At 39.8% G+C, this 24,283-nt stretch overlaps 1 protein-coding gene across 12 annotated transcripts in view; it reads left to right on the top strand.

Moving 5' to 3' along the window:
• Positions 1 to 24,283, top strand: part of NEK10 (NIMA related kinase 10) — a 273,507-nt gene that overhangs the window by 12,826 nt on the left and 236,398 nt on the right. For all 12 annotated transcript variants that reach the window (XM_033212845.1, XM_033212839.1, XM_033212837.1 and 9 more), the window contains exons 5-6: positions 143 to 241; positions 23,138 to 23,222. In XM_033212845.1, the coding sequence (XP_033068736.1) occupies positions 143 to 241; positions 23,138 to 23,222 (184 nt within the window). The remainder of the gene's footprint in view (positions 1 to 142; positions 242 to 23,137; positions 23,223 to 24,283) is intronic.

Genomic DNA, 24,283 nt, shown 5'->3' with positions numbered 1-24,283 from the left:
AATATTTGCCTGAATCCTCATTAGTATACTGGTTAGTAATAATAAAAACATTACCTGAATATAGATGATCTTTGTCTGCATTGGCAACTTTGAGACAGCCTGATCTCTATAACAAAATCCTTTTCTGTTTGTTTCGTTTCAGTATAAACTACAAGAATGAGAGAAATTTCAGCAAACATCCTCAGCATAAACTATTTCAGGAGATCTTTACCGCCTTGGTGAAAAATAGACTCATATGCAGGTAAGATTGTTCCTGGAAAACAGGCTTTTACTCAAGAGTGGCATATGTCATCTATCTTGTCTCTAGAACACGATTTGAAACATCTTCCAGGATTGAACATGTCATTAAAGGAGAGAAGGAGGCAAATGAGTAGGCATTACAGATGATCTTATTAAAATCACTGATGGGGTGCTGAATTTAGCTGAATTTGATGACAGATACAGAAAAATGGGAAAACACTCAAGTTATGTTTTCTTTATTTTCTTTGAGTTTGGATACTGAAGGAGGAGTTTATTGTGTGGGACCTTATGAAAGAGACACTGGACAACACCACGGACAACATTCTCCTGGTGCAGTTTTGCAGTGATTTAATGACCGATTAAATGGACTGCACAAGCCTTGACCTTGAGAAAAGAAAGGATGAGTCTGTAACAACCAGCCACAGCCTCATAAAGATGTTTCTTCTCAGGACCAAATCGAACATTCCTTTCTTTGCCTTGTTAACATGGGTGCAGTGTTGGGACTGCAGAGAAAGGATTAGTTAACAAGTCCTCTCGATTCTCTCTCTCAAATATCAGGGGTTTTCAGGGAGCCATTGATTGTTGCTGGATTGCAGTCAGGTCTGAATTTTCTGTCCATTCTGAGCTGCTTCATAGAAAAACTGGGTATGCTGCTGCCAGAGGCGAAGGAGGCTCCTAACAGTCTGTCATGACAGGGTCCTGCCTTTTGCTCTTTTCAGGAGGCCCATACTCTTCCCACATGCATCAGCTGAAAAATGCCTATAAAGAATCTTAAGTCTTCCTTGTCACTTTGTGACTTGATTGAGATATGTGAATTCCATCCCAGTGAAAATGGAAAAACATTATTTCTATTGTGAAAAATAAAAATAGGAGTATTAATAATTTAATACCTTGATCAAAATAAAACTGACTTGGCCCAATGCAATAGCTTATTTTAAGTAGAACAGCATTCTGATGGGTCCTCCATGACGAGTCAGCTACTCGATACATGCTTAATTGATGGCCTCATGTCTCCATCTTTTGGATGGGGTCATTTAGCATTATGTATTTAAGTATTGGACTTAAATGACTGTCCAATACATTAGTTTTCTTTAAAACAATACAGAATTGAGACTGCATCTGTCACGTCTTTGTACTTAATTTAAGCGGAGGATTATTAGACTGGCTCAGATGATACAAGAAGCCTGAAGTCTTTACCAAGGTTATGTAATTGGGTCACTATTCAGTTCTCGATTACACTCCAAGATTTTTCAAAGATTAATGAACACTGCAAATAACCTGAAGTTATATATATATATATATATATATATATATATATTTCAACTTTTTTTTGCTTAGATTGAACAGAGTGAAACAGTGGTAGTAGCAGAATCATTATGCATAAAACGGTATTAGGAAATAAAGTTCTTTTTTTTTTTAAGCCAGCTCACATGGACTCTTCAAGGGATACCCAGTAGACTATTTATTGGGTGAATACTTTGGGGGAAGGCACTAGATGCAGAAATTGTTAGGGAAAATAACTGGGCACTGGTTGGCATCAACTAATTGAAAAAGATCTCAACAATTCTAAACTTGAGAGATCTCTTTTCAGGGTGTTTTAAAATTCTTAGTAATTGAAGGGGCATCTTAGGCTGGATGAAGTTACTGGCTGGTAACATGAGCAGTCCCTGGAAGTCTTCAAACTGGGAAGAGATAATTGTAGATCTCTTTGCTTTCATAGTACGAGATGGAATTTAGGAATGTCGAACATCAAGGACATCCTTTAATGTCATCCTGTGGCTGCTGACAGCTTGTTATGTTCAGTTCTATTCTAAAAGCATTGGGTAAAAGATGGCTTAAATATAAAGGTTTTCCATTGTGCCTCACCCCATATAACCTTGCTAAAATAGCCGGGATCATCCGTCCTTTTTTTCCTTCCCCTCTAACTTTAGACTTATAGAAGAATTACACCTCAGGACCTTTTCTGATATGGCTTGTTATCCCCTTTGTTTGCAAACATCAGATTTAGTGTTGGGTTGAAGGTTTAGATTCAATTTGATAAACAAACTGGTAAGCATCTACTGTACGCAAGGAAGGGATTAAGTAAGTGGTGAAGAAGGGTGAAATTTAAAAAATTAACAGGACATATGATCCTTTTCTCCCTGGGAACTCAAATTCTACTCTGATCAGCAAGACAATTACCCAATAAAGGAAAATGTACTAAATATATACAATTTGTATTAACACAACTAACTAAAGGCTGCATGAGATTGGGGGTGGGTGGGAATTTGGGTCCTTGGTCCAATTATGGTTGTAAATAAGACTGTAGGTAAGACATTCAACATATTATGCTACTCAATTTTGCCCTGAAAAATATGACTTACTGGGAATTTAGTCTCATTTGTGAAGTGTGACCCCTTTCAACTCACTTCTCAATGCCTACCCAATTGGTGATAATGTTGCTCTTGTATTTTACTCACCCCAACTCTAGCCTTTCCCTAAATCACACTTGTGGACACCTCCTTTCTGTGTTCTTTTCCTAAGAATGATTTGTGATTACTCCCCCATTCTCAGAATGAAATTGCCAGATGGCATCTGAAACTGGAAAAGACTTGTTAATCCAGAGTCAGATAAGGTAACTCTGCAAATACCTCACAGTAAATCTCAAAGGACAAGGGAAAGTATCATCCCTGAGCCTGGGGTTACTCCTAGTTACACAAGGGTAACTAATCTTTTTTAAAAAATCCTTGTATAATAGTATTTATTTATGATATACTGCTATATAATGTTTTACATATTTATGGGGTACATGTGGTATTTTGTTACATACATAGAATGTGTAATGATCAAGTCAGGGTATTGAGGTGCCCATCACGTTGAGGATTTGTCATTTCTATGTGTTGAGAACTCTCTTCTAGCTACTTTGAAATAGACAATACATTGTTGTTAATTATAGTCACGCCACTCTGCTGTCAAATGATGGAACTCATACCTTTCATTTAACAATACATTTGTACCCGTTAACCTACCTCTTTATCCCCCCTTGCACTCACCCACCCTTCGTGGACTCTGGTATCTATTATTCTACTCTCTATCTTTACGAGACTGACTTTTATTTAAGCTTCCATATATGAGTGAGACCACACAATATTTGTCTTTCTATGCCTGGGTTATTTCACTTAACATAATGCCTTCCAGTTCCATTCATGTTGCTATAAATGATGTGATTTTTTTCTCTTTTTTATGGCCAAATAATGTTTCATTTTGTGTGTATACTACATTTAAAAAATTCATTTGTTTGTTGGTGGACACTAAGGTTGATTCCATATCTTTGCTTTTGTGAACAGTGCTGCAATAAACATATGAGTGCAAGTATCCCTTTGTTATACTGATTTCTTTTTCTTTGGATAGATACCCAGTAGCAGAACTGCTGGATCATATGGTTCTATTTTTATTTTTTTGAGAAATCGTCATAAGGTTCTCCACAGCAGTTGTACTAATTTGCATTCCCACAAACAGTGTATGAGTTCCCTCTTCTCCACATCCTCATCTGTTAGTTGTCTTTTAATCATAGCTATTCTAACTGGGGTAAGATGATATCTCATTGTAATTTTGATTTGCATTTCTCTGATGATTAGTGATGTTGAACTTTTTTTCATGTACTTGTTGGCTATTTGTATGTCTTCTTTTGAGAGTTGTCAATTCATGTCCTTTGCCCACATATTTTATTTTATTTTACTTTAAGTTCTGGTATACATGTTCAGAAAGTGCAGGTTTGTTACACAGGTATACATGTGCCATGGTGGTTTGCTGCACCTATCTACCTGTCGTCTAGGATTTAAGCCCCACATGTATTAGGTGTTTGTCCTAATGCTTTCCCTCCTTTTGCCACCCACCCCCCAATAGGCCCCAGTGGGTGATGTTCCCCTCCCTGTGTCCGTGTGTTCTCATTGTTCAACTTCCACGTATGAGTGAGAACATGCGGTGTTTGTTTTTCTGTTCCTGTGTTAGTTTGCTGAGAATGATGGCTTCCAGCTTCATCTATGTCTCTGCAAAGGACATGAACTCATTCTTTTTTATGGCTGTATAGTATTCCATGGTGTATATGTGCCACATCTTCTTTATGCAGTCTATCATTGATAAACATTTGGGTTGGTTCCAAGTCTTTACTATTGTGAATAGTGCTGCAATAAACATACGTGTGCATGTGTCTTTATAGTAGCATGATATATAATCCTTTGGGTATATACCTGGTAATGGGATTGCTGGTTCAAATGGTATATCTGGTCCTAGATCCTTGAGGAATTACCATGCTGTCTTCCACAATGGTTGAACTAATTTACACTCCCACCAACAGTGTAATAGCGTTCCTGTTTCTCCACAACCTCGTCAGTATCTGTTGTTTCCTGACTTTTTAATAATTACCATTCTAACTGGCATGAGATGGTATCTCATTGTGGTTTCTTTTTTGAGATGGAGTCTTGCTCTGTGGCCCAGGCTGGAGTGCAGTGGCCTGATCTCGGCTCACTGCAACCTCCGCCTTCTGGGTTCAAGAGATTATCCTGCCTTAGCCTCCCAAGTACACGGGACAACAGGTGTGCACCATCACACCCGTCTAGTTTTTGTATTTTTAGTAGAGTCAGGATTTCATCATATTGGCCGGGCTGGTCTTGAACTCCTGACCTCGTGATCCTTCCACCTCAGCCTCCCAAAGTGCTGGGATTACAGGCATGAGCCACCATGCCCAACCCTCATTGTGGTTTTGATTTGCATTTCTCTAATGACCAGTGATGATGAGCTCCTTTTCATATGTTTGTTGGCTGCATAAATGTCTTCTTTTGAGAAGTGTCTGCTCATATCCTTCGCCCACTTTTTGATAGGGTTGTTTTTTTCTTGTAAATTTGTTTAAATTTCTTGTAGATTGTGGATATTAGGCCTTTGTCAGATGGGTAGATTGCAAAAATTTTCTCCCATTTATAGGCATGGGCAAGGACTTCCTGACTAAAACACCAAAAGTAATAGCAGCAAAAGTCAAAATTGACAAATGGGATCTAATTAAACTAAAGAGCTTCTGCACAGCAAAGGAGACTATCATCAGAGTGAACAGGCAACTTTGCCCACTTTTTAATGGTATTATTTGCTTATTTTTTGCTATTGAGTTATTAGAGTTCCTTGTATATTTTGGATATTAGTCGCTTGTTGATGAATAGTTTGCAAATATTTTCTACCATTTAATAGGTTGTCTCTTCACTCTCTTGATTGCTTCCTTTGCTGTGCAGAAGTTTTTAGTTTAATATAGTTCCGTTTGTCTATTTTTGTTTTAATGTCTGTGCTTTTGAGGTCTTAGCCGTAAGATCTTTGCCTAGATCACAACCTACAGAATGGGAGAAAATTTTTGCAATCTAGCCATCTGACAAAGGGCTAATATCCAGAATCTACAAAGAACGTAAACGAATTTACAAGAATAAAACAACCCCATCAAAAAGAGGGCAAAGAATATGAACAGACACTTCTCAAAAGAAGACATTTATGCAGCCAACAGACATATGCAAAAATGCTCATTATCGCTGGTCATCAGAGAAATGCAAATCAAAACCACAATGAGATACTGTCTCACGCCAATTAGAATGGCGATCATTAAAAAGTCAGGAAACAACTTAGGATGTGGAGAAATAGGAACACTTTTACACTGTTGGTGGGAGTGTAAATTAGTTCAACCATTGTGGAAGACAGTGTGGCAATTCCTCAAGATTCTAGAACTAGAAATACCATTTGACCCAGCAATCCCATTACTGGGTATATACCCAAAGGATTATAAATCATGCTGCTATAAAGACACATGCACACATATGTTTATTGCAGCACTATTCACAATAGTAAAGACTTGGAACCAACCCAAATGTCCATCAATAATAAACTGGATAAAGAAAATGTGGCACGTATACACCATGGAATACTATGCAGCCCTAAAAATGATGAGTTCGTGTCCTTTGCAGGGACATGGATGAAGCTGAAAACCATCATTCTCAGTAAAATATCACAAGGACAGAAAACCAAACACTGCATGTTTTTACTCATAAGTGGGAGTTGAACTATGAGAACACATGGACACAGGGAGGGGAAGATCACACACCAGGGCCTGTTGGGCAGTGGGGGGCTGGGGGAGGGATAGCATTAGGAGAAATACCTAATGTAAATGATGAGTTGATGGGTGCAGCAAACCGGCATGGCACATATATACCTATATAACAAACCTGCACGTTGTGCACATGTACCCTAGAACTTAAAGTATAATAATAAAAAAAGAAAAAAATTAAAAACTAGTAATCAAAACCCTAAAAAAAATCTTTGCCTAGACCTTCCTATGTTTCATAGGAAAGTGTTTTCTCTGCTTTTATTTAGTAGTTTCATAGTTTTGAATCTTAATGTTTAAGTCTTTAATCCATCTTGTGTTGATTTTTGTATATAGTGAGAGAGAGACAGGGGTCCAGTTTCATTCTTCTGCATACTGATACCCAATTTCTTCTGCACCATTTATTGAAGAGGGTGTCCTTTTTGCAGTGAATGTTCTTGGTGCCTTTGTTAAAAATCATGACCAAGTGGGATTTACACCAGGGAAACAAGAATGGTTTGGCATGCAAAAGTAAATAAATCTTGTACATCACATCAACAGAATGAAGGATAAACAACATATGATCATCTCAATAGATGCAGCCACGTGGCTGTAAACATGTGGATTTGTTTTGGGGTTCTCTATTCTGTTCCATCTGTCTTTATGTTTGGTTTTATACCATTACCATGCTGTTTTGGTTACTATGGCCTTGTAATATATTTTGAAGTCAGGGAGTGTAATGGGTCCTGCTTTGTTCTTTTGCTCAGGATTGCTTTGGCTCTTCTGGTTCTTTTTTTGTTTCATATGAATTTTATGATTTTTTTTTTCTATTTCTGTGAAAAATGATCTTTTGGTAGGGATTGTATTGAATCTATGTATTGCTTTGGGTAGTATGGTCATTTTAATGATATTAATTCTGATCCACGAGCGTGGAATGTCTTTCCTTTGTTTGTGTCCTCCTTAGTTTCTTTCATTAGTGTTTTGTAGTTTTCCTTGTAAAGATCTTTTACCTCGCTGGTCACATTATTTTTCTAGGTATTTTATTTTTTTGGTAGCTATTGAAAGTGGTATTGTCCTCTTGATTTCTTTTTCAGCTATTTCATTATTGGTATATAAAAGTGCTGCTGATTTTTGTATGTTGATTTTGTATCCTGCAACTTTACTGAATTTATTTACCATACTTGAGTCTTTGGTTTTTCTAAATATAAGATCCTGTCATCTGCAAGGAGGTACATCTTCCTTCCCCCACCGCCCCCCCCATTTTGGATGCGTTTTATTTCTTTGTCTTGACTTATTATTCTGGCTAAGACTTCCAGTACTATGTTGAATTTGAGTGGTGCAAGTAGATATCCTTGTCATGTTCCATTTCTTAGAGGAAAAACCTTCAGTATGATGTTAGCTGAAGTTGATATTGTTATATATAGCCTCTATTATGTTGAGGTATGTTCCTTCTATGCACAGTTTGTTGAGAGTTTTTAATCATGAAGGATATTGGATTTTATCAGATGCTTTTTCTGCATCTATTGAGATGATCATATGTTGTTTATCCTTCATTCTGTTGATGTGATGTACAACATTTATTTATTTTTGCATGCGAAACCATTCTTGTTTCCCTGGTGTAAATCCCACTTGGTCATAGTGTATTATCTTTCTGATAAGCTATTTAATTTGGTTTGCTAGTACTTTGTTGAGGATTTTTACATCTATGTTCATTAGGGATACTGTTCCATAGTTTTCATTTTATTTTGTTCTATTCTTGTCTTGTTATTAGGGTAATGCTGGCCTCATATAATGAGTTAGAATTTCCTCCTCTTCAATTTCCTGGAATAGTTTCAGGAGGATTGATGGATTGATATTAGTTCTTCCTTGTATGTTTGGTAGAATTCAGCAGTGAATCCCCCAGTCCTAGGCTTTTCATTTCTTTTTTTTTTTTTTAATTATACTTTAAGTTCTAGGGCACATGTGCACAATGTGCAGGTTTGTTCCATATGTATACATGTGCCATGTTGGTGTGCTGTACCCATTAACTCGTCATTTACATTAGGTATATCTCCTAATGCTATCCCTCCCTCTTGTCCCCTCCTCACAATAGGCCCCGGTGTGTGATGTTCCCCTTCCTGTGTCCAAGTGATCTCATTGTTCAATTCCCACCTATGAGTGAGAACATGCGGTGTTTGGTTTTCTGTTCTTGCGATAGTTTGCTGAGAATGATGGTTTCCAGCTGCATCCATGTCCCTACAAAGGACACAAATTCATCCTTTTTTATGGCTGCATAGTATTCCATGGTGTATATGTGCCACGTTTTCTTAATCCAGTCTGTCACTGATGGACATTTGGGTTGATTCCAAGTCTTTGCTATTGTGAATAGTGCTGCAATAAATATACATGTGCATGTGTCTTTATAGCAGCATGATTTATGATCCTTTGGGTATATACCCAGTAATGGGATTGCTGGGTCAAATGGTATTTCTAGTTCTAGATCCTTGAGGAATCGCCACATTGTCTTCCACAATGGTTGAACTAGTTTACAGTCCCACCAATAGTGTAAAACTGTTCCTATTTCTCCACATCCTCTCCAGCATCTGTTGTTTCCTGATTTTTTAATGATTGCCATTCTAACTGGTGTGAGATGGTATCTCATGTGGCTTTTCATTTTTAAGAGACATTTTATTACTTTTTAAACCTTGCTACTCATTATTGGTCTGTTGTTTTTCATTTCTTCCTGCTTCAGCTACTTGGAAAGTTGTAGTTTCCAGGAATTTATCCGTTTCCTCTAGGTTTTTCAGTTTGTTAGCATATAATTGTTCATGACAGTCTCTGATGATCTTTTGTATTTTTGTGTTGTCAGTTGTATATCTCCTTTTCCATTTCTGATTTTGATCTGGGTCTTTCTTTTTTAGTCTAGCTAGTGGTTCATCAATTTATCTTTTTGAAGAACCAACTTTTTGTTTTATTGATGCTTCGTATTGTTTTTTAGCCTCTATTTTGTTTAATTCTGCTCTGATCTTTTTTATTTCTTTCTGTCTGTTAATTTGGGGTTTGGTTTGTTCTTGCTTTTCTAGTGTCTTGAGGTGTATTGTTAGATTGTTTAAAATCTTTCTACTTTTTTGATGTGAGTATTTTATTGCTATAAACTTCCTTTTTAGCACAGCATTTGCTGTGTCCTACAGGTTTTGGTATGTTGTATTTCTACTTTCACTTGTTTCAAGAAATTTTTCTACTTACATTTTAGTTTCTTTATTGACCCAATGGTCATTCAGGAGCAAATGTTTAATTTCCATGTATTTGTGCAGTTTCCAAAGTTCCTCTTGTTATTCGTTTTTAGTTTTATTCCATTCTTGATATGATTTCACTTTTTAAAAATGTGTTGAGACTTGTTTTTTAGCCGAACATGGTCTATCATGGAGAATGTTCTATGTACTGAGGAGAACTGTATTCTGCAGTTGTTGAGTTGTTAGATAAAATGTTCTGTTAATATCCGTTATGTTCATTTGGTCTAATGTCCAGTTTAAATCCAATGTTTCTTTGTTGATTTTCTATCTGGAACCTCTGCTTACTGCTGAGAGTGGGGGTGTTAAAGTCCCTCGCTATTATTATATTAGAGTCTCTCTCTCTCTTTAGATCTAGTAAAATTTGCTTTTGTTTTATTTTATTTTATTTTATTTTATTTTTTTGAGACAGAGTTTCACTCTGTCACCCAGGCTGGAGTGTAATGTGCAATGGTGCATTTTCAGCTCAGTGCAACCTCCAACTCCCAGGTTCAAGCTAATCTCCTGCCTCAGCCTCCCAAGCAGCTGGGAATACAGGTGCCTGCCACCAAGCCTGGCTAATTTTTGTAGTTTGTAGTAGAGACGGAGTTTCACCATGTTGGCCAGGCTGGTCTAGAACTCCTGACCTCAGGTGATCCACCCATCTTGGCCTCCCAAAGTGCTGGGATTACAGGTGTGAGCCACCGTGCCCAGCTGCTCTGGTTCTTTTTAAAGATATCTGTCTTTTTGGTAAATTTCTAATTTGTATCCTGAATTGTTTTTCTGATTTGTTTATATTTTTTGGACTTTTCTTATATCTCACAGAACTTCTTTTGAAACAATAATTTGAATTCTTTTTCCAAGATTTTGTGAATTTACTTTTGATTGGGATCTATTGTTGGATAATCATTCTTCTCCTTTGGAGGTGTCATATTTCCTTTATTTTTCATGTTTCCTGTGTTCTCACATTGATGTCTGCATATCTGGTGTAATAGTCACTTCTAATTTTTAAAATTAGCTTTCATATGGGAAGACTTTTTCCTGAGGAGGAATCTACAGTGTTGGTTGGGTAGTGTACTTTGGCTTTGATTCTGGGTGAGTACAGTTGTGCAGTCTCTGTATGATTTCTTTCTCTATAAACGGTGTCAGTAGTATCTGAGATTTCCTCAGTGGCTTAGGGTATAGTTATTACTGAAGGCTGTGGTGTAGTTTTGCTGGAGACTGGGACATCAGGTAGGCTAGTCTTCAGTCTCCAGGGGAGGCATCAGTGGGACAACATGCCTATCCCAGGGACCCTGGATGGCATACACTGGCACTGGTCTTAGCAGGTCCAGGTAGGTCTATTTTTGGGCCTCCAAGTGGCTTACTTGGATGCCAGTAGTGGCAACCATGGGCTGGACAGGTAGAAGGGTTCTCATGCCCCTGAGCAGCTGGTGTGTTATGAGTGATGGTAGTGGCAGTTGTAGGACTACCCTCTAGATCCCAAATAATGCATGCTGGTGCTGGTGGCTGCAATGGGCTAGGCGGGCTGGTCTCCAGGCCTGCAGGCAGCACATGCTGGTAGATGCCAGCTGTGGTTGTAGTGGCTTGGTGGGTAGGCTCAACTTCAGGCCCTTGGGAGGAGTGTTGAGGTGCCAGTGGTGGTAGATTAGGCTGGGCAATCCCGTGGTCCCTGGACTGTATGCTCTGGCGTGGAGGGGAGGGGAGGGGGAAGCTGGGCTAGGCTAGCTGGTCCTCAGGGCCCTGCAGTTGTGTATACAGGTGTTGGCCATGGTAGGCAGGAATGGGGCAACCTCTAGGCCAGTGGCAGAATGCCACTGGGTGGTGTTGGTGGGGAGGCAATGTTTTTAGTGATGGCAGCCTACGCCAGCAGATGTTAAGCATGTGTGCCACTTATGCCTCAGCCCCAGGTATGATAGCCCATGGTTGCTTGTTCCTAAGCCCTGGGGTCAACAGCCAGCTCTTCTCTTGCACCTCTGTCCCAGCACTGCTAGCTTCTAGGATAGTGCATACTCTGTTGGGGGTAGGGCTCTAGAATGGTGCCTTGCTCAGCCCTGGTGGTAGCCTGCATCTTGATCATGCCTCCTACCTGGGTGTGGTAGCTCATGGTGCTTGTACCTAAGCCTTGCGGGCAGCAGCCCATACTTCTCTCGCACCTCAGCCCTGGTGCTACTGGGTTGCAGGATAGCATGCCGTCTATTGAAGAGAAAGTTCTTTTTTTTTTTTCTTCTTTTTTTGAGACGGAGTTTTGCTCTTGTTGCCCAGGCTGGAGTGCAATGGTGCGATCTTGGCTCACTGCAACTTCTGCCTCCTGGGTTTGAGTGATTCTCCTGCCTCAGGCTCGTGAGTAGCAAGGATTACAGGTGCCTGCCACCACACTCAACCAATTTTTGTATTTTTAGTAGATACAGGGTTTTACCATGTTGGCCAGGCTGGTCTTGATCTCCTGACCTCAGGTGATCTGCCTGCCTTGGCCTCCCAAAGTGCTGGGATTACAGGTGTGAGCCACCGCACCCGGCCGTGGGTCTAGGGGCTCTCCCATGGCTAGGATTGCAGGAGTCTGTGGTGATAATGTGGACCACTGAGGGTCTCTCACTCACCCTTTCCCTGTATTGTAGTCTCCCTTGGCTCCCAGCTGATCTTGGCTGAGCAGGCTGCCTCATTTCCTTCTCCTTCTTTCCTTTAGGTATTGCCTGCCACTTTTCTACTGAATTCCAGTACTCTCTCGGGTGACCTATTTGAAGCGTAATTATCTACTCACTATATTGGTTCTTCTTAGTGGAGGAAGCAAGTACAAAATGCCCTTACTTAGTTCTCTTGAATTGTTACTCCTGGTAACTAATCTCAAGGTGTGGCAAGATACAGAAACAAATTGTGGTCTTCCAATCTCTTTTTTCTGTCATGACGTCATTTGTCTGCAGTAGAGTTTGATTCCATTTCCATGTCATCTGCCTGAACAGGAAAGTACAAAGGGTGTTGGTATCCAAGACCAGGTTGTTATGAGCTGTGTAGGGAAGTAAACATTGTCAAAACATTATCATATTCTCTAATTAATTGACCTCATAAAATTGACCTCTATTCAGGTATCTCTTGTGTATATCTGCTTCTCTGGAATTCCTCTTTGTTAGTCCATTCCTTGCTGATGTGAATATTCTATATTACAAGGCAAATATTATTTATTTGTGAAACAAACTTGCAAATCTGGCTAAAGATGTAGAATTTTATGAAGTTATTGAAAATGATGGAGCTGAGCTGGTGGAATATGACAAATAAGACTCAGGCAGAAATAGGTCACCTGACAATGAAGGAAGAAAGTGTTAACAAGGAAGATGATGAGGCTATGTTTGGAAAAACAAAGAATAGCAAAGGTCTTTGGGAAAAAAAATAATGAATCCTTCCAATATATTCACAAAAATGAACCTTGTTTTCTTGCAAAATCAAAAGTGAATGTTAGATCATATTATATGAATATTTTTTCAGAAAAAGTGGTCCAAAAATGTCGGCAGAATTCATTCTTGCTTTGTTCTAGTTACCAGGGCAATGTTGCAGTATAACTTAAATTTTGTTAAATATAAAGTAAAATGCATCTTGGTTTTATAATTTAGTTTTAAAGATGTTGTTTCAGTCTTTCCTCCTGCCCTTTAATATGAAATTTGGTGTTATTTTGAAGTGGGTTTACTTAACTGGCCTCGTTCTGGTACTATCATTCTAGAATAACCAGGATACACCTCTTCCCTTGCCTGTAACTTTTGTATAGGTAAGCTTGCCCAAGGTACTCATTCTAGTTGGAATGAGTTGGAGGAAATCATTTAGTATTACCTTATTTGTAAAAAAATTAATTTACTTTTCTGAAAAGAATGAGTTAGTATCCTTATTATTGTATACCCCAGTTTCCTGAGATATTTGCTACAAATTTGAAGAATTTTGGAAATAAGTCGGTAGGAAGTCTAGGTGAGAAATATGTTTGCACTATGTATAAGAGAAAACTTCTTGAATTAGGAGAAAACATCACAATATTATTAGAAATTATTATAAAAAGTATTCTGAGAACATCATAGATACTTATAACCAAGAGGATTAATATAGTTATTTGTTTAGCTATCAGACAATTTGTTATCCGTGTCCACTCCAGGTCCTAAATCATGAAGCAAGTGACTCTTTTCCTTTCGAGTTTTACCTGGTCCTCAGCATTGACTATCCAGACTCCATCACAGAGGGAGGTTAGATGAGAGGACCAGAAGTTAGGATGCAGGGAGAATCTCTTCAGTGTTTTGAATAAGTTCTTGAAATAGATGAAGCTAATGAAGAGATGCTTTTTCTGTGAATTTATCTCTTCAGCCAGTACAGAGGCCAACAGAGACCTCTGAAGATTCCTTATTGCCTAAGAAAGGAGAAGCCTGTTCACCTTGATAAAGCCTGTCAGATAGTTCAGAACTTCCCTAGAGACAGAGCTTCAAGTTAGCACCATAAACTAACTGGGCACAGATAAAGTTTCATAAAGTCCTCAAAAGTCTTAGGTTTGTGTCTTTATTTATTTATTTATTATTTATTTATTTATTTTTGGAGACAGAGTCTTGCTCTGTCACCCAGGCTGGAGTGCAGTGGCCTGATCTCGGCTTACTGCAACCTCCACCTCCCAAGTTTAAGCGATTCTCCCTGCCTCAGCCTCCCGAGTAGCTGGGATTACAGGTGCCTGCCACCACGACCAGCTACTTTTTGTATTTTTTAGTAGAGACGGGGTTTCACCATGTTGGCCAGGCTGGTCTTGAACTCCTGACCTCAGGTGATCCACCTGCTTCGGCTTCCCAAAGTGCTGGGATTACAGGTGTGAGCCACTGCATCCATCCAGATTTGTGTCTTTATGTACTAAAAAATGTTATAACGGCCCATTCCTTAGGTGGTTCACATAGTTCTTTGAGATCTTGTTCCTTCTTGGCCTCATCTCTTTATCCTGTCAGTGTCTCTCCTAAACTCATTGAGGTGAGAGTGAAATTTCTGTTCCTTTGAAAGTTATTTTTTTGTTACCTCTGATCCTCTGACCGTGCTAGTCCTCTGCCTGAAGCACTCTATCCCCACCTCTTTGTAGGTCTTTTATCCCCTGTTCAAGCCATTGCCACTGATTTTGTTGGGGGAAGATTGAGGCGAAGGTTGTTCATTTGGAATTTCTTTGCATTAAATTATTTTGATTGCTTTAAACATTTTGGAAAACACAGAAAATTATAAAAACATGAAAATTTACTATTTATACCACCCTTAGAAACAGCTATATTAACTTTTGCTATATTTCCTTCTAATCTTTTAACAATTTTATGCTTTTTTCCTTCACTTATCTGATAGATTATTATGCACATACAAAAACTACATTCTGCTTTTACCCAGAGTATAACTTTTTAAACAGCTGGATCATTGTTTGAGAATGAAATTTGTCTTTTTGTCTCTCTTTTACTTGAAGCTTCACAACCTTAAACATGGACATGAAGCAAATAAGCTTTAACAACCTAACATCTCATGTAGTCCTCAAGCAAATGATGATTTCCCTTCTTCCCATCACCTAACTTGGAGCAAACATCTAGCTCTTATATTATTATTTCTCATGCAATATTATCTAGGGTATTTTAGGTAAATGTGTACACACATACACACACACACACACACACAGGCACAGTCAGCCCTTAATATCCAAGGGTTCTGCATCTCAGATTCAACCAACCGCAGATTAAAAAAATATTCAGGAAAAACAATAAAAAACACAACAATAAAAATATTTACATAGCATTTACATCATATTAGGTATTATGAGTAATCTAAGATGATTTATAGTACTGTGAGAATATGTGTAGGTTCTGTGGATTTTGGTAACCATGGGGGTCCTGGAACTCCTGAGGATAACAAGGGATGACTATATATACCAAAAAAGTCATGAAATTATAGAGGTACAATGAACTCTGAAGAAAACTTTCTTAAGCCCCATTTGATAGATGTGGGAGATGAGTAGGTAAGGTCCAAGGTCCTGAGACAAAGCTGTGGCTGGTACTCTTTTCTCTTATGCCTCACTGATTCCCTTGTTCTTTACTAATCAATGCACATTTAAAATTTGTTTTAGGTGTGCACCAGGGAAAAGTATCACTTTGGTAACCAGACTTACTGCTTCTTGTGTAGCTCATTCACTTGGCTGTCAATAGGCATGAAATGAAAATGTTCCTACCTTCCCAGGAAAGAGCTGGTTGTTCCTTGGCTACAGATAACCACCAGAACCAGTTTTAAACCTGGCCAAATCAATAAATGACAGTTTCTCATGAGTACACAAGTTTCTAAGAGCCAGGCAGTAACTGATAGTCACATTCTGGGAGCCGCATTTCCACAGCTAAAAATCAACCAATCCCCAAACAGCCTTGTGAAACCTGGCCTTTCCTCAATTTTCCTATCCACTTTGCTCCAAGAAATGGGGCCTTCTAAGTACATTCTCTGTATTAGTCTGTTTTCATGTCGCTAATAAAGACATACTCGAGACTGGGTAAGTTATACAGGAAAAAAGTTTAATGGACTTACAGTTCCATGTGACTGAGGAGGCCTCACAATCATGGCGAAGGCAAGGAGGAGCAATTCACATCTTACATGGATGACAGCAGGCAAAAAGAGCTTGCGTGGGGAAACTCCCATTTTTAAAAATCATCAGATCTCATGAGACTCATTCACTATCACAAGAACAGCACATGAAAGACATACCCCCATGATTAGATACCTCCCACCAGGTCCCTCTGACAACATGTGGGAATTCAAGACGAGATTTGGGTGGGGACACAGCCAAACCATATCACTTTCCTTTGCTATAAATTCATCTTTTGTTATACATATTGATTTGTGGGCTCTTCCTTGTTTAAGCATCTCAAAGTTAACATGTTTAAAACAGTACTTTTGATTTTTCTCACTCAATGTGTGAGAATGCCTCAGTTTTAGTTTTCCCCATCCGCTAGTCCAAACCCTCATGATCTCTTGCTTGGACCATTGCAGTAGGCTAACCAGCCTCCCTGCTTTGGATGCTTGGCTCTTTATACTCTGTTCTCAACATTGAATTTAGAAGGATTTTTTCAAAATCTCACTCAGATATGTCAATCCTCTGCCCAGAGCCTTCCAATGACTTCCCTGAATAAAGAAATCCAAAGGCCCTGTTCTTATTTTGCAACGCCCTTAAAACTTTGACTTCTGCTGTCTCTCTCACCCCAATCCCTATTGCTCTATCTTTTCTCACTCTGCTCCAGCCCTACTGGCTTCCTTGCTATTGTTTGCAGATTACAGTATTCCTGCCTCAGGGACTATGTATTAAACTACTCTGCTGTTCTGACCTAGACATCCAAATGGATCAATCCCTCAAGGAACTCAGATGCTAATCTTACCAAAGAACTGTTCTGTGACTGTCCTAAAATAGCGTGCCCAGTACTCAATAAATCCTTAACCTTGATTATTCTCGACTGGCCACCACCTGATATGCAGTTTTATTTGTTTTTGTGATCAGAATGTAAGCTCCATGAGTACAAGTGCATGGGTTTGTCCTCTGCTGTACTCCTGGGTTTATAACAGTACTTGGCTGATCACAGTTGATGAGTATTTGTTAAATATTTGAAAACATTATGAAATTTTCCTTAATTATGTAGAAGAAATACCTCTAAGAATGCACATTTATGTCCCGATTTTAGGGGCCAACATGATCCCATTTGTATTTGATGGGTTTCTGATTGGGTGTACATTCCATGCTAGGTTTAGTCGGGGACACAGAGAAAGAACAAAGACCTCTTAAGAATAGCAAAATAAGTCAGTGAGAATTCCCTAAATAGTCATTTAGGATGAATTTCTTCACATATATTCTTGTGCTTTGTTTTAAGTTTTGCATAGATGTGAATTTTACTTTTTCAACTATCTAAAAAAATAGGACTCTGTCTCATGAATTTGAGGTGATACTTATTTTGAAACAGACTTGAATTCCTCCATTTTTAAACATTGAGTCAAAGATGGCAGATTGTTTTGGTTTATCTTGTGTGTTGATGAAAACAGTGCTACAACATGAAAAGGGCTGTGACATGAAAGAGACAGAGTGTGCTACAAATGATGGTCAACGTTGTCACCCCTGCCATTTGCATCAGTTCCTGGGTTCAGTTAACCCTGCTTCGTTATAATAGCACAGCTTCGTGGACTGAGTTTTTACTTGGAACCCTCACATCACATATTTGTTTCTCTTACTGTGTAAGAAGTTGAAACCCTGGCTACTCTTTCTCTTTTCAAATAATGTGTCTCCAGTGCTTTTCCTTCTTTTTATATTGATGGCAGAAGGTGGCACCTGATGCTGACAGCAGAATGGCAGGTGATCATGGATGGGGGTGGCGGGAGCTGATCACACTGCCATGTATTAATAGTCCTGTGAAAACAGTGGCATAAGTTCAGTCATAAGAGGGGACAAATATTTGCCCGCTCATGAATTTGCTTCTGTGTGGCTGCTATATTGAGACATGGCCTCAAGAGAAATACTATCTTTGCAGACAGACAGATTTTTCAGGGCTGCCCCCATGCCACTCTGCTGAACGCTACTGTTCCCATATTAAACATATCTGCAGAGTCACTTTCTCTTCAGCCATCCCCTGTACAGACTTATGTGGAGGGGAGGGATAGCAGGAGCACAGGAGTGGGAGTCTGGCACCTGACTCTATTACTTATTGTGTAGCTGTGGGCCAGATGCTCAGCTCCTCCAGGCCACAATTGCTGAGTCGGTAAAATAAAGGTGCCTGTCTTTACAATCTATTATTCACGGTAATTCTCTGGTTGCACTAAGCTGTGTGTTTCCTAGTCCCTCAACTCTTGGCAAACATATATATGTTTATATGTTTATATATGTATATGTATGTGTATATATGTGTGTGTGTGTATATATATATAGTCTTACAGAGCATGCAGTTCCCCTTGAACACCAGCACTTCATCTAGTGTGCCCCGTCCTTGCAGTGGGTTAAGGGCTGAGAGCCAAGGAAGGAACAACTGCTCTTTCAGAGGTCAGCGCAAAGACAGGAGAAGCCAGAGGACTCAGACACCAGGAATTCTATTTACATTTACAGCAGCAGAGGCCACGTAGACATATTAATAGCTTTGGGCTTCAGTTCCCAAATTACAAAACAAAACAAAACAAAAATGCCATTTGGTTGGAACAGAAATTTCAACTCTGAGATTTTTCTGAAACTCTTCATTTATGTATACTTCTTTATTAGTTAAAAAAAAAAAAAACTATTCTGGAATTTTTGTTCTTTTCTTTTTCCTGGGAGGTGGAAAGAAAACAACCTTTGTATATTTATATTAATATGAAAAATCACTGGAAAAGTCATGAAATTTCCTCATGATGACTGTATATGGCTAACAGTAAAAATACCAAGTGTACACATATTTGTAGCATGAATCATCTCTTAAAATGCCCCATGGCTTTTCCTTTAAATAATGAAAAGCAATTAGCATTCAGCATCACTAGGTTGCTAGCAGCTGTTGCAACCTGATCATTATTTCTGTTAGATCTTTGGGATGTAGTATCTTTGCCTTCCAATTCAGCCTACATGCTGTCTTTAGCTAACCCAACACCTGAAAGAGAAACTTGTCATGTGCCCTCTTCCTAATTATAAAGATTAAAGATATCCTCTCTCTATTAGGAGCTTTAGAATAACCATATTTTTATTGTGTCCCTATAGATTTTGAATTCAAAATGTATTTAAATTTGGCTTATTTTTCCCAGTGCAGGGTATGTCTGATCTGAAGTCAGGATGAACCCATAGTACAGTTACTAATGTGGCCTTGGATAATTCTGCCTGGCTGGCAGTTTCGGGATTGGTTGAATCCTGACTCTATCTTCAGAGGAAACTGGGCTTTGTCCGCTTGGCAAAAAGGGATCACTGGCAAGGTGCTTGGGCCAGAGGAGGGGCCAAGGTGTTGATGGCAACTGTGGTGGGCAGCACAGCTGCCAGGAGTCTTGGTGATGGGAGAAAGAGTAATTCTTAGCCAGTGATATTCTTTGGACATCTTACTCTACATCGGGGGACTCTAATCTATAATGAGCACTCAGGAATATAAGGCTTTGGGAAGTGCCTACTATCAACCTCCTTCCCATGAAGTCAGTCTTTGTAGATGAAAGGAATGGTGAGTGACTTGGGGTGGAGTGTGAGTGGGGTGTGGTGGGGAGTAGCACCTCTAGTGGCAGAAACTACAGATGTTCATCCTAACTTTGAGGAAAATGGTTGTCATTCACTCAGGTTTGAGATGTGCAGGTTTGGGAGCAGAGTTAAATTTCTCAGGATCATAGAGGAGACAAAGATGAACCGTACCCAGAGGCAGAGGATCAATATGGGACAGGCCAGGCCATGGGTGGCTTCGGTCCACAGCTCAATTAATTGCTCTGTTTGACAAGGGGGCAGATCTTTATTCTTGCGAGATACACAGTCAGCTCAGTTGTGGAGGTAGGAGATGTGGGAGAAATTATATGGATTCTAGTCTAGAATGGCTTCCATTATCTCCCTCACTTTTTCTTGGCTGAGTATGAAATAGAAGATGCTTTGTGTTTTAGACTTTTTGTTAAGGTGTGTACCAAGCACCACTATGGAACTAGCTTAGAGGGCAGTGTGAGCAAGTGTCACCTGGCCGGGACCACCTTCTGCTTCCGAGTTCCAGTGCATGGCAGCACTCAGCCTCTCTTTCTCACCTCAGGAGTTCAGTCTGTGCTATGTTGGCCACTTCCACACAACATACCCTGTGGTTAGAACAACTGCAGGTGACTGGCCTCATATCATGGAGAACATCTTTCAAATTCTTTATGAGTTTCCAGGGTTGAAAAGCCACAGAAGGCTTTCATGGGAAGCACCTTAGGCACTGGACCTTGGCCCAGCCATGTAATGAGAAGGTCAGCATGACTGGGAGGGAGTGAACAAGGGGCAGTGGAAAGACATGAGGCCAGAGGTGTAATGGGGAGGCCAGGCCCTGGAGGGCCTGTGAGTCATGGTATGGACTTTGGTTTTTATTCTGAATGAGATGGGGTCTGTTGAAGGATTTGGGCTGAGGTTTGACATGAATGGACTTGTGTTTGTAAAGAATCATCTTAGCAGATGTGAGAGAGTAAAGGAAGGGGCAAAGCTGGAAGCAAAGATGCCAGATAGGAGGCTTTTGCAATGGCTCAAGCAAAAGATGACGGTGGCCTGAGCCCGGGTGGTGGTGGAGGAGATAGTGAGAAGTGGATAGGTTGTGGAGACAGATATTTTAAAGGTAGAGCAGACAGGATTTGTGGAGGAATTGGCAAAGAATGTGAGGGAAATGGGGAAGGCAAGAAAAACACCAGAGGTTTCTGTCTGGTCAGCTAGATGACTGGAAGGATCAGGCTTGAGGGGGAGTTCATGAAGTCAGTTTCAGACATGCTAACTATCAAACTGAGATTCAGGAAGCCATGGGTTCTAGTTTCAGTCTGGGCTCTGTTGCTCCAACTTTTTGGGTACAAGTATCCTCAACAACTGATGTGAAATGCACCTTGTGTTGTGCACATTCTATGACCTATGAAGCAACATTGGGAGCTGACTGAAACGCTTTAACGTTTGACTGCATTTACTACTAGCTATAACTGGATGTGGGACAGCTGAGCAACAGAACAGAAATTGTTCACAGTGGCCCGGCAGGGTTGTGGGTGTCACCAAAGAGCATAGACTATCCCTACCCCGACTTCCTCCTTCCAAGCTAACCTCAGCTTCTGAGCTCGTAGAGGCATGTCAGTGGAGGGATTCTGTCTTGACTGATGGGCTGCCTTAGGTTTAAATCTAAGTGAGAGGTGCCTAAAATGAGACCAATATGTGCTTACCTTTACCACACTGGTTTAAATGAGAGAACTGGTCATCCATGTGTATTTGAGTAGCTGCTGGGTGCAAGGCCTTGTGACCACCTCTGAATTTGATTAGTGTCTGACTTCTTTCAAAACAATTGCAAAATTGCAATTGTCCTTATTTTAAAGACCTTTGAAGGTTGCAACTAAATCATTCTTTGCTAAAGAAACATACTTTTTGAAAGCCTCTCAAAATGTAGTTGAGTGAATACTTGTAGCGTTTGATGATTTTGAAGTGATACTTTTAAGTTAAATAGTTCTTTAGAAATCTGATGATGGTATTTTGGTTATTGGCTATATTCAATATTTGAGGCAAAAATGCAGGTATTTTTTCCCCCTCTGAACAGACCTGTGGCACATACACCTTCAGTTTCTGCCATAATATGACTTATCCAGTGACTGTGACTTTGATTTCAAAGAGTTCCGCTGAATCTCACTATAGAACTGTAAGGTAATATTGGTGCTTTGCCCAGAATCCTCCTGTTCTCACCCTTTTGGTTTTGGCACCTTCCTGTCCAACAACACTTGCACCAACCACCCTCAGGTCCCTTGAGTCTGCCTTGCCTGCAGGCACAGAGAGCCAGTGGGAGTGTCTGGGAATGTTCCCTCAGTCCCTCTTGCAGCTCTTAGCTAATGGCAACAGCTTCAGTAGTATAGAAAAGCCCAGTGCCCTTGCCTCAGTATAGGACAACTCTGAGTGGTAACTTACATTCCAGAGCCCCACTGATTGGGTGAAGAGGGGATTTTGCCTGATGTCATACCCTTGCTTGGATTTCTCCTCTTCCCTTTCCTGTTTCTCCCACTCTCTTACTGGTCTCTCCTGAGAGCATGTTTTCAATCATGAACTTGCACACACTAATCTTCATCTCAGGGTCTGCTTCTGGGGAAACTAATTTAAAAAAACTTGATCCCTGTGTTTCCCAAACTGAGCACCGAAGTGCCCCAGGGCTACAGAGAACTCCCAGGGGGCACTGTGAGCTATTTTCAATTTTCTAAAAAACAAAACCCAAAACACCCTCAGTACTCCTCAACATCCGTCAGATACAGCATGAACAACTGAAGGCAGTTTGTGATTTCAATGTTAGGTCATCCTGCCTTCCTTTAGCTGATGGCATATCTTTCAAAAGCTGAGTTTTCAGTGGTTGCTATGATAAAAAAACAAGTACTCTATTTAAGTCAGGGGGAAGAGAAAACAAGGATGGTGAAGTCCAAACTGATTCCCAGGCTTGAGAAGTTGTTTTGTGTCCACTAATGCACACACTTGCATTAATAAATGAGTGTGGCTATGAAAATAATCTTTTGATGTAATGTATTATTTTTTTCAAACGGATACCAATTTGTTATGGCATAAATTCTTACCAAGTTGGACCTACGTAAATTTTGGAACATTTTGCTCTTTCTTTTGATCTTAGGGTACTATGAAATATTACTGAGTGAGGAAGGGTGGTGGCATAAACCAAATAAGTTTGGGGGCCTCTCCTCCACACTGACAAAGATGGTTTAAATGTGTTTTGAATTAAAATGGGTGAAGTGTTCAAGTACCAAATAACAGTCCCCAGTGCAAATAAACTCAGTGCTTTGTGTGTTCTTTTTACTCCTTCATAGCCTTGTATTTTTATGAATTGTCACACTGGGGTTGTAAACGTGAATATGTTCTCTCGTTTTCTTATTTCAGAGAGTGGATTAATCGAGCCCCATCTATTCATTTTCTGAGAGTGTTAATCTGTCTGAGGCTACTAATGAGGGATCCATGTTATCAGGTTGGTTGGAAAAATATGTATTTTTTTTACTTGTTATAAAGTCGTAATAAAAGACTGGTGGGCTTTTCTTTGAAGTAGTCCATGTTTACTTTTTGTTTTCTCTCTCACAACTCAATAGCTTCCATATATGGGGAATGTCTCATCTACTATTGAAAAAGATTTGAGCGGAGCGCTTTAATGGGGACAAAAAATTTGTATATTTCTGTTGTATTACTTATGGGGTTAAGTGGATTGGACTTTTTGGTCTATGTTTTCTTTGCTACCTGGCATTTTAAAACATTTACCGTTCAAGGAGGTATATGCTTGGCCACAGCTTCAAACATGTTCAAGGCCAAGCAGCTCCCTAGGTCTAACTCAGCAGTGATGAGTGGTGGCCTGCTCATGTGGCTGAGAAGCAGCCAGTGGAGCTTTATTAGCTGCTCCAGGGTCAATCCCTTCCCAACCTCTAGAGTCAAATTTGAGTTAGAGGTGACCAAGGAGCCTCCCACTTTTCCCAGAGGAGGGCACTGAGGTCAAGAATCTTTTTCTGGTTGGGCGTGGTGGTTCACACATGAACCACCATGCCTGGCCTCTGATTTTAGTGCCTCTCAAACGTTAATGTGCATGGGAATCACCTGGACATCTTGTACATGCAGAATCTGATTCAGTGGGTATAAACAAGATTCTTCATTTCTAACAAGTTTTCCAGGGATGCTATTGCTTCTAGTTCATGGCGCATACTTTGAGTAGCAGAGACATAGTGCTTTAGCTGTGAGGCTCTAAAGAAAAGCTTACTTAACACTTTTTTTTTTTAACCAAAAAAGTATCTCCTTTTATGCCGTGTCGTCATAAGCTACTAGGAAGCTCACACCCTTAATTTTGAACTCGGTGTTATTGATGAATTATTATTTGAGTCAGCATGTGTTTCCTTTAGGTGTCAAGTTTGGAAAAGTAACCATCCTCTGTTTTACAGGGAAGCCCAATGCCATCCCAGTGGGAGCTATCTTATTTTCTCGTTGTTGTTTGAAATATTTGGGTTATCCTGCAACTCTACTTTCCTCATATTTCAGAAGTAACCATCT

This window comes from Trachypithecus francoisi, unplaced genomic scaffold, assembly GCF_009764315.1.
Source record: "Trachypithecus francoisi isolate TF-2019V2 unplaced genomic scaffold, Tfra_2.0 Lachesis_group0, whole genome shotgun sequence".
In the NCBI taxonomy this organism is placed as follows: domain Eukaryota; kingdom Metazoa; phylum Chordata; class Mammalia; order Primates; family Cercopithecidae; genus Trachypithecus; species Trachypithecus francoisi.
This window is presented reverse-complemented; position numbering and strand designations above follow the sequence as displayed.